At 42.0% G+C, this 17,476-nt stretch overlaps 1 protein-coding gene across 5 annotated transcripts in view; it reads left to right on the top strand.

Moving 5' to 3' along the window:
• Positions 1-17,476, top strand: part of SULF1 (sulfatase 1) — a gene marked incomplete at its 3' end in the record, with an annotated part of 165,086 nt that overhangs the window by 98,929 nt on the left and 48,681 nt on the right. For all 5 annotated transcript variants that reach the window (XM_081214304.1, XM_081214302.1, XM_081214303.1 and 2 more), the window contains exons 5-7: positions 3,766-4,005; positions 12,983-13,134; positions 15,559-15,728. In XM_081214304.1, the coding sequence (XP_081070430.1) occupies positions 3,766-4,005; positions 12,983-13,134; positions 15,559-15,728 (562 nt within the window). The remainder of the gene's footprint in view (positions 1-3,765; positions 4,006-12,982; positions 13,135-15,558; positions 15,729-17,476) is intronic.

The raw sequence follows: 17,476 nt of genomic DNA on the forward strand, positions 1-17,476 counted from the left end.
GGCCGGTTGGAAGCAGGGATTTTTTGGTTCCTTGGTACAACCAGCTCAGTCAGTGAAGAAAAGAGAGATACTTAGAATGAGAGGAGAGTCCTGGCTGGGGCAATTATGATGCAAGGGGCTGAGTTTGAGTCCCCAGTTTGTAGATTATTTGACCTTAGATCAGATTTTCACCTCCCATCCTGTGCTGTGGTCCAAATAAATCTGTAAACTGGAGGTTGCAGCTTTGTGATTCGGGACCTTGGAGGATGGCCTCCAGCTGCATTTTTTTTTTCTTTTTAATTTGAGTCCAGCTAGGCTCCTAAGGGAACTCTGAGAAGTCATTTTTGACATGAAAAGACTATTAGGCAATAAAAATTGGTCAATAGTGTTTGCTGAGTTTTCCCCAAATTCAAGCTATCACCATAAGTAATCACTGCAGTTTTCTAAAGAGGAAAGAGTAAGAAGGGAATGGACTTTGGCATCAACCTCGAACTCTCTCCCCACTCCTGTGTCTCATTTCATGTATCTTCTCTAGGCTCTCTCCCCCCGTGTGATCGACCAACACAAATATAAAACACAACATTTCTAAAATGCACTCCTTTGATCTTCTATAGGACATATTTCTTGTTAGTTACCTCTTGAGTAACAGTGAAAGCATTACTTTTCCAGTTTTCTTCCCAGACTGAGAACTGTGAGTCAACTCACGGCCTTCTGATGCATTACAACATGTCTTGGGTCTGCTTCTTAAGAGTCCTTCTATTTTAAAGGCACAACCCAGTTCAAGTTCTCATCATCCCATGGCCGGGTGGGTTCAGCAGCCTTTTGGCCGTACCCTTGATGGACCAGCCTATTCCCCACCTACCCCGCAATGCACATACTTCCATTGCCATGGCAACACCTCTCAAAGGCTTCTTTCTTATCACATCCTTCATGCCTTTGACAAAGAACTTGCTCTGCCGTTATTTTGTCTATTCTGCCAAATCCAAATATCTCTGCCCAGCCTCCAAGCTATTGGCTAAATCTGCCGCCCATTTCATCAGGAGAAGTCTTCACATTCGTTTTCATTCCAGAAAATCCACGTGCCGTTTTCATCACTTCCTTCTTCCCACCTCCAGTGCACCGTGCATACCACCTTCCCCGTGCTACCCACAATACACTTCGCCCATCCCATATTTTTCTTCCTCGTTTCCTTCCATTTGTCCTCATCTCCTGTGGCAGAGCTCTTATTAAACATTGCCTCTGGGCTTCCCTGGTAGCGCAGTGGTTGAGAGTCTGCCTGCCGATGCAGGGGACGCGGGTTCATGCCCCGGTCCGGGAAGATCCCACATGCCGTGGAGTGGCTGGGCCCGTGAGCCATGGCCGCTGAGCCTGCGCGTCCGGAGCCTGTGCTCCGCAACGGGAGAGACCACAACAGTGAGAGGCCCGCATACCGTAAAAAAAATAAATAAATAAATAAATAAAACATTGCCTCTGGTCTCCGCTGTCTTTATATGTCCTGCTACTGCTATATCCACACTCACGTCTACCTTGCTTTGCAGATATCCCTAAGCAATTTTCATATGTAAATTCTCATCTGGATAGTTTACTGCTGAAGATCAGAGGCAGGAGAGAATTTTCCATTTCTTTTGTTAATGCTACACTTTGGGGGGATCAGTCCAGAGAGTCGAGGTCAATAGAATGAACGCTCAGCATGAAGTGGGTGCTCACTGCATGTTATCCACATGGCAAAAAGGTTGCTTGATCCTCTGAATACAGCCAGGGGAGAAAAAGCAGTTAGGAATCTTCCTAACTGAAGCATGTTTCAGGGGGCTCTAAGGAGACCCAATTAGAAACCATCTTTTCTGTTTTCATGTGAATGTTAAGAGCTCGTATGTAAAAAAAAAAATACTGTGGTTTTTGGATGGCTGCACGCTTCTCTTCTGCTCTGAATGCTTGCCTGGTTTGCATTACGATTTCCTTCCTTGTTGGAAAGCTACATAGCCTTTCTCCCTTTCTTTGGAAGAAGTAGGACCTGTTGGAAATGTGAGGCTCCAGGATTGAAATGCAGTGGCCTTGGCTGTAGTGCCCTGTAGTGCATTTCTTGACAGGTCCTGAAAAGACTATTGAATTCTGGCCTGAGCTTTTTTTTTTCCTGCAGTATTTGGATGGGTTTCAGCCTCTATGTTTGGCTGGATAATCGAAATAGGTTTTTTTTTCTTCCTCAGCAATCGTATGTACAATTTCATCCTTTACAGTTCAAATGGCATAATTTACTACTATGCAGATACTTTTGAATGTGATAGAATCATAGCTCTTTCACAAACAAACAGCCCATCTTTTTAAATGACGTGGAAACAGGTGAAAATATAAACTGGTCGTAGTATCCTGGTAGAAAAACTGGCAGGTATGTGGTGAGTTTGCTAGAGGATATGAACTTACATTGAAGATCTTTTTTTAATTAAACACAGGCATTTTGCAAACCAAAACTACAATGAGGTATCACCTCACACCGGTCAGAATGGTCGTCATCAAAAAATCTACAAAAAATAAATGCTGGAGAAGGTGTGGAGAAAAGGGAACCCTCTTGCGCTGTCGGTGGGAATGTAAATTCATACAGCCACTATGGAGAAGAGTATGGAGGTTCCTTAAAAAACTAAAAATAGAACTACCATATGACCCAGCAATCCCACTCCTGGGCATATACCCTGAGAAAACCGTAATTCAAAAAGACACATGTATCCCAATGGTCATTGCAGCACTATTTACAATACAATAGCCAGGACATGGAAGCAACCAAAATGTCCATCGACAGATGGATGGATAAAGAAGATGTGGCACATATATGCAGTGGAGTATTATTCAGCCATAAAAAAGAATGAAACTGGGTCATTGGTAGAGACGTGGAAGGACCTAGAGTCTGTCATACGGAGTGAAGTTAGTTAGAAAGAGAAAAGCAAATATCGTATATTAACGCATGTATGTGGAATCTAGAAAAATGGTGCAGATGAACCAATTTTCAGCACAGAAACAGAGACACAGACAGAAAACAGACGTGTGGACACAGGGGAGGAAGGAGGGTGGGATGAACTGGGAGATTCGGATCCACATATATACACTCCCATGTGTAAAATAGATAGCTAGTGGGAACCTGCTGTACAGCACAGGGAACTCTACTCAGTGATCCGTGGTGACCTAAATGGGTGGGATAGGGGGGTGGGAGGGAGGTCAAGAGGGAGGGGATACATGTATACATATAGTTGATTCACTTTGTTGTACAGCAGAAACTGACACAGCATTGTAAAGCAACTGTACCCCAGTAAAAAAAAAACAAAAAACACAGGCATTTTGGAAGGACTTTTACTTAATTGGAAAATCTCTCCCCTCTTTTATTTCATACGATGAAAACATTCCATCTCGTCATCTCTGCAGTGTCTGTGGCATGGTGTGAGTGTGGTGGGCTAGGAGTTCTGATGCTCTGTTTTGATGCCCTCTGATAATCTTCAAAGGGCTGCTGGCCTTGGAATCTAGCTTCAGTGGTCAGATAAACCTGCTTTTCTTTTTTTTTTTCCCTTTGTGATTAAGGAGGGGAGAAGCTGAAATGTGTTTTTATTCTGCAAAATACTTGAGATGGCAACATCCCAAACGTTGCATTTTGTTCTAGAAATGAGAGCTCGTCAGATGATAGACTCCTTCAAGCTAAGGCAGAGAAATTCACAAGGCAGGGGGAACAGAGCCCCCGAGTGACGTGACACCGGTGGGTGATCGTGCGGGGCTGTCTGCTAACCATGCTGGCATTGTGCCTTCCAGGGTCCCTGCAAGTCATGAACAAAACCAGAAAGATTATGGAGCGCGAGGGGGCCACCTTCACCAACGCCTTCGTGACGACGCCCATGTGCTGCCCGTCCCGTTCCTCCATGCTCACGGGCAAATACGTGCACAACCACAACACCTACACCAACAATGAGAACTGCTCCTCCCCACCCTGGCAGGCAGTGCACGAGCCGCGGACTTTTGCTGTCTATCTGAACAGCACCGGCTACAGAACAGGTAAAGGGAGAGCTTTGCAGCCTGTGAACCTCTGGTAGCGCACCTCTGCAAGATGCACTGTATGGTGAAATATGTGAAGTTCCAATCAGTCCCTAAGTGGAAGGAGCCGAGGCTTGTGTCTCTCAGCATCCTCTACTTTTCCCTCGATGAATGTCCCAGAGAGAGGTCCCTTAGAGAAAAATCAGTGATTCTCAGCAGACACGTTAAGAAAGTGTTGTCCCCATCCGAGCAACCGGCCATTGGAATTTTCCAGGAGAACCTGCAACAGAAGAGTTTTCATCCCATGAACGTGCTTACCTCAACCTTCCAAATCTCCAGGCATCCCAGCGCAGCTTGAGGCTTGTCTTAATTGTTGGCAGATTCCTGCCGATTGGGTGAGAAATCATCAAGCGCTTTGAAATTGCTTAGCACCTACCCCAGGATCTGGGCCACAATAGATTATCAAAATTATTTACTGAATTCGGTCGTAACTGAAAGAAATCATCCAATGAGGTGTACCTTATTGATTCATCTATTTATTTACTCATAATTAATAGGATTGGGACTTTCTTTAGCTTAGTTTTGGTGACTTTTAGATCTCAAGTGTTCGCTCCGATCTCCCAGGACAGGAGGGCATCCCAATTGCTACATCTTCCATCACTGTTTAACCTACATAGATGAGCAGCGGTTTGGTTAGTTGGTCTTTTGCAAACTGGGAACCTCCTTCCAGAGAGGTCAGGAACATCATACCAGTGTAAGAAAGAAGCAAGGCTCCCTCCTGTCAGGTTGCCCCCAAAGCCTTTATTCTCCTAGCATTTATATGCTCTCCTTGGGTTTTCTGAGCATTTCTTTATGAAAAGAAAGAAAGATATTGATTGAGGGGCTTTAATGAAAAATAATTGTTTCAGAACCAACTAGACGTATTCATAAGAATTAAGGGGTCATAATTAAAACGTTGAAAACGATTTTCAGGTCTACAGATTCTCTATTCTGAAGATTTAAAAGGAAAGGATATCAGATAAATGTATTCTCTCAAATCTCTTAAAAATGAAATTAATCTTTTCCACTGGACTTAGGAAATAGGTGGCCATTTGCTTCTTTGCAGAGCGCCTTGTGGGCACTTAATACTTGTTATTTATGGATGAAAATATTGATTGTGGCTATGATAACACTGTCATCCACAGGCATTCAAGAGCTCCGCTCACAGAAGAAACTCCTCCCATGAGCCTCAAGGGTGTTTGCTTACGCTTCAGAAAGAAACGAGGTTACTCAGAGCGCCTTATCCTGAGTGTGTTTTCCCACATAAGTGATTTAAGGTTATAGCACCTTTCACCTGCAAGCTCTAGAGCAATTTGCAAATCTATCAAACATCCCTGTAGGGTTCATAAACAGCAAATGTACTTAGCTCCATTTTATAACTGATGTGGGGATTTCAAATACTGTGTGACCAGCTCAGAAGCAAAATCAGAAATGGTCCCCTGATGCCTGATTCCTGATTTTGACCACCAAATTGTGTTTCGTTTGTGGGAAGCATTGTATGAAATCAGTGCCTTTCAACTCCCAGGCTCCCTTATAATTTAATTCCTAGTAGCAGACATAGAGAGACGGAGAGAGTTGGAACTTAGGGAATTAGAACTCTCACTGTATCCAGACCGGTGTGGACAGTGTCCATCCTAGGAAATGGAGATGCTGGTGACACAGAGAACCCTGCCCAGAACTTAGAACTGTCGATTAGGACTTGCTAATTCATTTCAGGGCTAAATCAAGAAAGGGCAAAAAGAAGATAATAAGTTCTCGAGAGATAGTGAACAGCAGTGTGGCTATAGTTGACAGTATTATATTGTGTACTTGAAATTTGCTAAAAGGCTAGATCTTGGATGTTCTCATCACAAAGAAAAAAATGGAAACTAGCAAAGATGTGAAGTGATGGATATGTTGATTGGCTTGGCAGTGGTTAATATTTCACAATGTCTACGTGTAGCGGACCATCAGGCTGTAAACCTTACAATTTTTTTAAAGATTTTTTATTTATTTATTTATTTATTTATTTTTGGCCACATCGGGTCTTAGCTGCGGCTCGCAGGCTTCTCTCTAGTTGTGACACGCAGGCTCCAGGGTGCGTGGGCTCTGTAGTTGTGGCGCCTGGGTTCCAGAGCACGAGGGCTCTGTAGTTTGCGGCACTCAGGCTCTCTGGTTGAGGCACGTGAGCTCAGTAGTTGTTGTGCGCGGGCTTAGATGCTCCGCGGCATGTGGGATCTTAGTTCCCCGACCAGGGATTGAACCCACGTCCCCTGCATTGGAAGGCGGATTCTTTGCCACTGGACCGCCAGGGAAGTTCCACCTTACAATTTTTTTTAAGTTTTTTTTTAACTTCTTTATTGGAGTATAATTGCTTACAATTTTTGATTGTCAATTATATCTCAGTAAAGCTGGGCAGTGGGGAAGAAAGGGGAAAAAAGGGAAATTGATATTTGATGCTTGCTTCCTCTGTACCAGGCACTTTAGCTAAGTTTTCTCACCTAATTCTTCCGGAAACTTTGAAAGGATTTGCCCATATTGCCAGTGAAGAAATCGAAACTCAGGAGGGTTTATCTGAGGTCACAAGCTAGTCAGTGACAGACTGAATCCAGCACACCTGACTCCAACATCTTTCCTCTTTCTTTATTTCTTTATCTTATTTCTTTACATATATTTCTATCATGCTTCATTCCGAAGTGCCTGGCAGAGACACATAAAACATAATAAGATACAGAGCAATAAGGACACTGTCGAATGGAAACGAAAGGTAGAACCAGTTAAAATCAAGGCAAAGGTTAATATGCAAACTGCAGGCATACCACGGAGTTGTAGAGAAAGGCTGCATATTTGGAACTAGCAGATAGCAAAAGCAAAAATGGAAATGCCATCCCTTACACAGCTCACTGGGTCACCAAGAAAAAACACATCTTGCTTCTAAGAAGTGGAGTGTACTCTGGTACTTGTTTCAATTGGCCTATGCTGTGTCCACCCTACAAGAGCTTGAATAAGACTCAGAGATAATTTAGTTTTTCAATTCCTTTGTTCTCAGACGAACAAATTTAGACCTACAAGATTAAGGTGACTTGCTGAAGTGACACATCTGATGTTCTAACAGGAAGAGCGGGCAACAGGACCTTGGTCTTCAGGCCTCTTTCCAGTATGTTACCCTAACCTTATGGGTTAAGTCTAGGATGAAGCTGCAGACCATCAGGCTTTCCCGGGGACAACTGTCAGTCCTTTGGTGCAGCCCAGTAGGCCTGCTTCAATCAGTTGTCTTCTTCAGGGAGAGGAGATTTGCTCCTGGAAACTAACTCAGATTCTGAAGCCAACCTTCTTCCCAGGGGTCTAGACACTTAGGTAATAATGGAATTTATAGTGAGTCATCCTGTAAAGTAAAAGGAATTCTTTAAGGGAAACAGGACTTTTCCAAACACTTAGGACTCGTCCAAACACTTAGCTATGAATAGAAAACGGATGATATACACTCAGGAAAATAAGTGTTGATGTGCCCATTAGTAAATCAGAAAAATTAAAAATTGGAAGACTAAAATGGCAGTGATAATGAGCTACATAATTTAAATTCATCTTTGATGGGAAAACATTGACATGTCTCAGACAATTAGGAAGTAAAGATGTCTCTGTGACAATAATTATCGATCCAACCAGGGACAGAGAACCATTTGAAAATCCACAAATAAGCACATCAGGATGACAGACATCTTAGGAAGTTAAGAGAATTGGTGAGTAGGTATTAAACCAGCATATTTATGAGCCACTAAACTAGTTGGGGAGGTGGGAGGAGCCAATATATAACGATTTTAATGTTTTCCTAATAATGAATACGCTATTTGGAACATTTAGCTGAGAACCTAAGAAAAATAATGACGGAAACTGAACTATGTATTATACATAAATACCCATCTAGAGAAAAGCACAAAGCAGCAATCAGTTTTATGAAGAGCAGCTCAGAGAAGACAAATTACTAAGAGGCTTATTTTGGGAGGCATCCAGAATACATGGATTTAAATGAATTGAATTGATCCAATATTGTATTTACCATTGTGTGACATGATTTTTCTTTTTCAGACCCAAGGCCTATTTTTGGACTGGCTGTAACTTAAATTTTTCTAACTTTACTCATGGAAAATATGACTCTACAACAGCTTAAATGTTTAAGAAGGGAAAATACAGTAACGTGTCTATTGCATTTTATGTTCTAAGTATAGTGGGAACGATACTGGATTATCTATCATAAAAAGGAAAATTCTGCCTGACTATCTGCTCAAAAAAGTTTTAGTTTAAATTTCTTGTGAGGGTATAGACATGAATGTAAAACCTGGCATAAATTTTAAGGTAAGAGTAATAATCCATGTTTTTTTTTAACATCTTTATTGGAGTATAATTGCTTTACAATGATGTGTTCGTTTCTGCTGTATAACAAAGTGAATCAGCTATACATATACATATATCCCCGTATCCCCTCCCTCTTGCATCTCCCTCCCACCCTCCCTATCCCACCACTCTAGGGGGACACAAAGCACAGAGCTGATCTCCCTGTGCTGTTCGGCTGCTTCCCACTAGCTATCCATTTTACATTTGGTAGTGTATAATAATCCATATTTGAGAGGTAGCAACAAGTGTAAGAAAAAACCCCTGAACCGAATGGTGGAGAACTGGAGTCACATCCTTACTCTGCCTTAAACTTGTTTTGAGAACTTGTCCAGTCCAGTTTTCCAACCTATATAATGCAGAGATTTTTTTCCTGTCCAAAACTATTATATATTGTAATTTTACTATAATCACTATAATCATATTAATTCCTTTAAAAATGGTAGTGTTCAAATTATAATCATAATACAGGACATGTAAAATCACATGTGAATTAAAGTTTAGTCATACTAATTCTTCTTCGTATCACTGGGTGAAAGGGCCAATATTTAATAGAGACCTGCAGTAAAAATTTTGGGAGAGAATTCTTTTTGTAACAAAACAATGTAGACAAATTAATCAATTTTCTAGTTTCATGTCTTTTTACATTACAAATTTTATTTATGTTACTTATAGCAAGTATATTTATTTATTCTCTAATATGAGATGTTTTAAAATGTAGAGTTCACTAAAAGTAAGACAGGTAATATTATTTTTATGAATTATGGTATTATCGATTTTTGATAAGTACACAGACATAAGATACAGCATACCATAGTATGCTATTTATTGAGCCACACTATGCTTAGAACTATGCTAGACATTGGTGTATGAAGAGATATAAAGTAAGATTCCTGTCTTTGCTACACTTACCATCTAGTTGGGGAAGCCAGACTCATGTGTACGAGGTCACCTAAGAGTAGATCATAATTTTAACTTGGTCCAACATTATGTAAATTTTTAGTTACTACCAGTGAAGTCCTGCCACCCCAAATCTAATAATAATACATGGAGTAAAAGCTCAATTAGTATATCATTTGTTATATTCACTAAGATTTGACTTCCGTACAGCATCAGGAATCTTTTGTCTATGTGGGTACTATTGCCGACCTAAAAACAGATGCTTTTGCCAAATGGCTCAAATGGCTCAAGGGAATTTTCCTAAGTATTATGTAACAGGGAGTCCCGGACAGAAGTAGCATGGCCTGAAGTCAACAATCAGTATAATCAGGTCTTTCTGATCTTTCTCCCTGTCACCCAACAACCCCCTGCCACCTTCTTAAACAGCTGTGAAGGGAAGTGTTTAATGGCCCAAAGAAAAGAATGATACAGAAGGAGGGGTAGGTGGTGTGTTAGTGACATATTCTGAGAGTAGTTAAGTTGGGTTGAATTGCCAGTGCCAAAGGATAGAAAAACTTCAAACCACACCCAATATAACGGCAATACGGGCAAGAAAATGTAGTTCATCTCAGGGAGGGAGAAAGAGATTTAATACATCTGGAGGAAAATAATTAGAAGCCCAGATAATCAGCTGGAGAGCACTGCCAGGAAGCGTAATGTTGAAGGAGGCCAGGGGTGATCACAAATGAGCCTCGGTCTTAGGAGGCAACAAGCAAGGCCGAGTAACTTGAAGCTGACAACGCTGGGTGCTGCCCCATGACGCACGAGGTCCCCGGTCTCTCTTGGAACCAGTGTGACGGGTGAGGCAACATCTGGAATACTGAATACATTTTTTACACCCCATTAACACAAAGACACCGAAAACCTGGAGGGAGTTCTAAAGCACATAACAAGGCCTATTAAGAGACTTCAAGGAATAGTTTATAAGGGGAGGATTAAGAGAAAGGGCAATAGCCATGGCAATGGGTAGAAAACAGTCCTAAATAATCTAACGGGTAAAACGATGAGGGCAGGGCAGGAATGACTTGTTATGGCTTCCCTGAGAGGAAAAAAAAAACAAAAACAAAAAACAGAACAAAACTAAAAGTAGCAGGAAAAAAAAAATCTAAAAACAAATTAAGCAGGAAAAGGTCAGCCAGTTAGGAGAGAATTTGTTGCCACAAAGTAAATCAGGTTGGGGAAGAAAACTATGTAACCTCTCAAGCAATGTTTTCAGATGCACAAGTGCAGAACTCTAGAACAGGATTTCCTTGCATTGCAGGAGGGTAAATTATTTAAAATCAGAGCACAGATCATTGAAAGGTTAATGATCGTAGCCATGGTAATCACAATACTGGCAGTGGCAGCATTTAATAAGCCCTTGTTACGTGCCAGGTACTGTTTTCAGTGCTTTACATATGTATTAATTCTTTTTAAGCCTCACAACGATCGTACCACTATTTTTTTTTTTCGTACCACTATTATTGTTATCATCTTCATGTTTTTCCAGAAGGGGAATCGGAGGTAGACAGAGGTTAGGTAACCGGCCTCCGGCAGTATAGCTAACAAATAACAGAGCCAGGATTTGAACCCAGGCAAGCTGGCTCCAGGTTTTATATTGCAAACCACTATGATCTTTTACAAAAAGAGAGAGAAGTGGGAAAAACCCCTGGGGAGGGGAGCAGGCCAGGGGAAAGAGCTGGGCTTGAGGTTATTAAGTGAAAGGCTTCTGGAAACAGTCCCGTTCTGAAGTCATGCTGGTGGGGTGTGGCTTTGGTCCGCCGCCTGCGACTCTTAAATCACGTTGCCTTTTGTCGGAAAGGAAAATCATCTTGTGGTTCGATGTGAAAAGGTGGTGAGTCTCTGAAGACGAGAACCCCTCATTAGAAGAATTTCTACTGCTCGGAGCCAGCTCAGAGGGAAACCCTGAGTCATAGCTGACATGAGACCCTCTGACACTTTGTCCCACACCCGTCCATCTGCTCAGGGACCCTGGCAGAATCCTCAAGCAGTGGGTGTTTGGCTAATTGACCACCTGATTGATTTACTCATTTGCAGATTCAACATATAAATATTCATTCAACAAATAAACATTGCTGTGTTTCTCAGACTTGAGTCAGCTCTTCAAAGAAAGTAAATCCAATGGGAAGTGTCAACTTTTCTAACTCTGAAGCTCTCCTCTATGAAAATATTTAGACCAAATCAGCTTTTTAAAAAAAAAATCATAGCTCAATTGAAAACACAACATTTAACAAGTCCAGAACAGGTACCATCCCCAGAAGACATGGGGCTCCATGAAGCCCAGTTCAAGAAACAAAAATTCATGCAGCCCCTAGACTACATGCAAGGATGAGGGCAGGGAGGTCAAGGCAGTGTTTGCCCTCAAAACCCATACAGTTTAAGGGAGATTAGGCTTCTACGTGAACATAACTCTACCACAAGGAAGAAAGGGAAGACAGCTTCAGAGCCACAGAAATAAAGTGCTGTGGGATCGGGGCAAAGACTGGAATTGAAATGACTTCTGCTCTGGGCTGATTCATACAGAGGGTGGCAGAGAGAGTAGCACAGGCAAAGGTGGAGAGGTGGAAACCAGAACAAGTAGAGGCAACACGTTGACTGGAGAGAGGGGCGATTCACAGAGACGTGCAGGATGGGGTTGGAAAGAGGAATTTTTTTCCAGAGGCAAGGAAGGGCTTGGATGGCAAGGTGTCAAACTCAATGTGGTTCTGCAGGCACGGGGGGCCATCCAAGATCATGAGAAAGTGATATGACCCGAGCTGGTCTTCAGGAAGCTGGCGGTGAGAATGGAAAGACCCTGGAGCCTGCCTAGGAAAGCCAGTCAGGAGACAGTGGGCCCCCATGAGGGGTGTCAAGTAATCAGGAAAGAGGGACAGATCCCAGAGCTCCGACCCCACTGTTGCACAGTGGCCTTTCTTGGGTGTGACCATGCCAAAGTTACAAATGTGAAGTCCTTCCGGTGGCCTTTTCAACGAGCAGTGGAGTTATGGTGGCACATATACCTCTATTTTACTATAATTCTAGGAAAATTAGTCGTCTAGGTTGTAACTCCATGTTGCTAGAATTTTCGATTGTCAGTAATCAACACATTTGCAAAATACACATAATGCAAACACCGATGACATAAAATACATGTGACATAAAAACCCTGACCACGTCCCATATAAACGGAGTTTACTACGGTTCCTTGGCTGGGAAAATGTGTACTGTCCTGATAGGCAAAAACAAAGACAAGTTTTTCCATAGCGTTTTTGTAATTCGCAACTCTCAAACAGTTGGAAAACTTATTTTATCACAAAGACAGCTTTCGGTATTCCAAATTTCATACTGGCTACTTCTCTGATTGTTATATCAACTTAACAAAAAGGTACATTCTGCTGTTAGCACTTGCACTCAGAGTATCATGCTCATGATGGCGATTTTACTGAACTATAATCCATGTACTTGGGCACTACTTTTATTTATTCAAAAGGAAAATGTATATGCGTCACCTTGCTAAAGGATCAAAGTATTACATGAATGTTATTCTGGCATCCACTGTTACCAGGTTAACTTTTGTTTCACTGTCTTTTTTTCAAGTCATAATTTCATCCTGATGCATTTAGTTATGCTTAATCATTTCATATGAGAAAATAATCCTTTTTTCCCATTGCAGCCTTTTTTGGAAAATACCTCAATGAATATAATGGCAGCTACATCCCTCCTGGGTGGCGAGAATGGCTTGGATTAATCAAGAATTCTCGTTTCTATAATTACACTGTTTGTCGCAATGGCATCAAAGAAAAGCATGGATTTGATTATGCGAAGGTAATTTTCAGGCACTTTTACACTGCATCAATTTACTTTGTGCATAATGGGGGAAAGCCATTTTCAGTGTGTTAGCCCATACACTAGATTGGCTTTCTACATTCTCACAGTATTAGAATGAGAAATTTTAAGGTAATTTTAAACTCCAGGCAAGAAAAAGCCTCTCTAGGAGCACTGACTCTGAATAGTGATTTTTTCCCCCATTAGGATGAAAGGCAATCAGCCTTTGATGAAAGTATTATCAGAAAAATCATAGATGCCTCCACTCTGTCTTGGGATAATTTTTGGTTTTTTCCTCCTCTAGAGGACTTATCCACATGATCATATGTTCATCTCATGCTGTTTTGCTTTTCACTGGGGTGAAAGTATATTCTGTCTGTGGCTTCCAATTTAGATGTAAGAATAATGCAGACAAGTGCAATAATCAAGAGTTGAGAAACCACATTCTTTGCTTTTACTCCTGTCTGGTCACACTTTGATATTGACAAGGACACCTGCCCCATGGCAGCTAGAGTCCACAAAAGTCTGTAAGGCTGTCAATCCTAGGATTTCCAAATCAGTTCATAGAAACTGAAAGGGACATGCCCCACAATTCAATCCTAGGATTTCCAAATCAGGTCATAGAAAATGAAATGGACATGTCCCATGGTTCTCTAACAAATGGATTCCAGATTAGACTTTGTAGAAGTCACACAGGTTTTGTGATTGCCAACTTAAAATAAAACTATTTCCAGATCGCAAGAGTGGAGGGGAAAATATCTTTGAATTTAGCCTGCTAATTAGCCTAAAATGCCTTCTTCCCTCCTAGCCATATCCATCTCTTCCTCATTTATCTAAAAGAAGACGAGAATCTGCTCTATCTAGCACAGGTCACTATGAAACAGCTATTAGTAGAAGTCAGAAAGAGGAGACCTGATCTAACTTTGGCACATTGCTGTCTTTCCACTTGGCCTGGTTTGAGCACAGGGGACTTGGGGTGAGGGTGTACGTCTCACTCTTTCATACCCTTCAGAAAACAACGCATGCAAATGAATGCGCATTAGCAATTCACACACATTGCTAATAGGTTTCCAAACTCATCAAAGTTGAGAGCTGGCAGGGACCTTGGAGGCAGATTTGAGCACTGTCCTACCAAGTGCCATAATTGTCACTGCTCATTTTTTGTCTGTGGGGATGCTTGTCAGGCTTCTGTTCAAGCTATTAACCTTTCTTTCCCTGTTGTCCTAAGGAGAGCAAAGTAATCAAGATTCCTTCCAAAGACTAAATCAGCGTAACTTGCCCGTTATCACAGCTGATTAAGTGTCAAAGACAACTGTGTCAAAAAGAATATGTATCTTTTTTTAGGGAGGAAAGGAATGAAACAGACACTCCCATGGACGAAGGTGTTAGCCTGTGGACTTGTCCTAACGATGACATGTGCACAGATTTGGTCCCTTGGGCACTGCTTTTGCAGCTGTTCTGGTCCTTGAATCTACATGTGATTAGTCATGCCTAGAAGCCTCTGACGGTGCACATTGCCTAGACACTTTCTGAATAAACTTCATACTGGGGTTCCAGGCCAGTGATACACACTTAGAGGAAGCAGGTGTTTTAAGTTTTCATTTTTTCTTTTTTAGTCCATTTCTTCCCTCTCTTCCCCTTATTGCTTTGCATCAGCCCCTTGGACTGCCGGTTTAAGTCATTTTATTAACAAGTTAGGCTCTAATCCCAACAGCTGGATAATTTTAGTTGCGCAATGAACAGTATAATCTGCAGGAAGTCAACTACTCCCCATATTGAGTGTTTCAAATAAATTAATTGATAAAATGTTGCCACTTTTCCCTGTGCACCCAGATTTTGGCCACGACTTTCATTAGCATTTATTATGTAATTCTCACAGGTGAATTTTTAATTTAAGGAAAAGATCTTTTGTTTGTGCATTTATGCATGTGTGTGTATGCCTGTGTGTGTCTGTGTGTGTGTGTTCTGCAACTGTGAATTTGTAGTGGGCGTGGGTGTTTCCTGCCCTTGAAGTAATTAAATTTTTTTTGTCAAAGAATTACATCAGCGAAACCTGAGAATGAAATATGTATCCGGTGTTTCATGTACTGGAGCATTTGTATTGCCAGATCTGATCATTATCTTGGGCAAACGGGACCTGACCCTTTTTTTTTTTTTTTTTTTTTTGCTAATTCCTAAATTGCACATTATTTTTTAAAAAAAGGTTTGTGCACGTTACCACTTTAGCAAACCCAGAAGGTAACTGGCAGCTGATTTTCTCTGTCTCCGGAAGATGTTTTGCTCCTTTGGGAAGTAGTTTCCCTTACTGCTTAAGATCTTACCTCCTCATTCAGTGAGTTGCTTCTGAGGGAAAGCAGTATTCAAATGTGATCTGATGAATGTCACCTTTTGTAATTTTTGTTTTGTGTCAAATGTATGTTTCAGGACTACTTCACAGACTTAATCACTAACGAGAGCATTAATTACTTCAAAATGTCTAAGAGAATGTATCCCCATAGGCCCATTATGATGGTGATCAGCCACGCGGCGCCCCACGGCCCCGAGGACTCAGCCCCACAGTTTTCAAAACTGTACCCCAATGCTTCCCAACACATGTGAGTAATACCCTCAGCTCCGGACCTGCTGAATGCGGGCCCCTCCTTTGCTCCCCATCTCGCTTCTCCCCTGCACCCCGTTTCCTCCCATGCGGCATCTCCACGAGACAGGAACACCGGCTTCTGCCCCGAGACCGCGGAACAGGAAGACCCTGAACTCGAGGGCTTGTCGAGGTGCTTTGATTAGGAATCACATCCACATTTGTAAGCGGCTAAACGAAAAGAAAGAGAAGCATGCGGGGTGAATGGGGGGCGATTTTGATCAAGGGTTTCCTTCAGTTGTCTTAAATAATATTCACAAACGTGATCGAATCATAATAATGATCAAGCAGTGTGTGTCTCATAGCAGCTGGGTGGCAACCCCTGGTCTGGTTATAAAAACCTGGGTGGACTTCCTGGGCATGGACTGTTGCAGCTTTGCCGCAGATGTGCAATTAGCATTGCTACAGAGGCAGCTGGAGTGGGCTTGCCCGAGAGGCCTTCTCAGGTCAGGCTTTCAAATAACCTGATGTTTCTTTTTAAGAGGAGGGGGTGGGGAGGCACAGAGTAGAGGGCTGATGGCATACAGGGACAGGACACAGAGCAGAGAGCTGTAATATGCCGATCCTTCTCACTAGCCAAAGTCGATGCTTAGGCAGCAAAGGACGTGACTTTGACTTTCACTCTGTGCTCACGCTTTCTTCTTATCCATCGCAATAATGCACAGTCTTCTACGCAGAGCAGTTGGCTCTGTGTCTGCTGAAAGTTTGACCACCAGAGAGGTAGGGAAGAGGGTACTGATGTGTTTCCTTCATCACTAAACCTCCAGAATACATTCTTCATCTGTTTGTGCTTAAATATCATCCCTTTTCATCCACACTGATTTTCTAGCTATGATCCCAGACAGAAAAAAAAAAAAAGAAAAAAAAAGATTAAATGTACTTCCTTACGAAAAGAGGTAAGTAACTATGGAAGGCATTCTAGTTGCTGGTCAAGACATATCCCTGGAAAACTTTTTCTTTTTATTCTTATTTTTTATCTTATTATAACTAATAAACTGCTGGCTCCTGGTCAGTGGTACTTAGATCCTCTCTATCGTATCAAGTGACTTAGAAAGAAAGACAAGAACTGACAATACGTATGAAGCCAGGGTGGGTGCCCTACTGAGCATGCCCAGGAACTTGGAGGGTGAAAGTGTTTTGATGCATAAAATATTGTCGACAAAGAAGGTTGCCCCAGCATCTGGGGAATACGGTCTGGACGAGCCATTGTGCTTTGGAATCAACCCTGTGGATGGATATACAAGCCTCTGAAAACCTACCCTACATATAACTATGTAACTAAATTCATGAGTGAAGCCCATGAGTGGTGAGTGGCTCTCCATTACCAATCACTTGCAAATTTAGTAATTTGCAAGTGAGAGAAAAAGGCTTTTGCAGGCTTCTTCCATGCCCTGGGACCCACCCTTCTCTTCTCTTTTGAGTCAGAAATCTCTCCCTTTGTTGCATTAGCAGAATCTCAGCCTAAGGTGATTTTCCACAACTGTAAACTTCACTGATGTTTTCCCAAGTTTGAGGACAAGGGGTTGACAAAATGTGTTTTATGGCTCCTTAGAAGTCAGCCTGCCTTTGAAGCTTCAGGGCAAGGTCCTGAGCCTACAGGAAAATCAGCCACAGGTCAAGAGGTTCTGACAGCTCAGCGGCATGCACAGACAGCAGTGCAGGACCAGAGGAATCTGCAAAGTTCTCGGGGCCTCAACAATAGCTTTA

This window comes from Mesoplodon bidens (genome assembly GCF_964165515.1).
Source record: "Mesoplodon bidens genome assembly, chromosome: 16".
In the NCBI taxonomy this organism is placed as follows: domain Eukaryota; kingdom Metazoa; phylum Chordata; class Mammalia; order Artiodactyla; family Ziphiidae; genus Mesoplodon; species Mesoplodon bidens.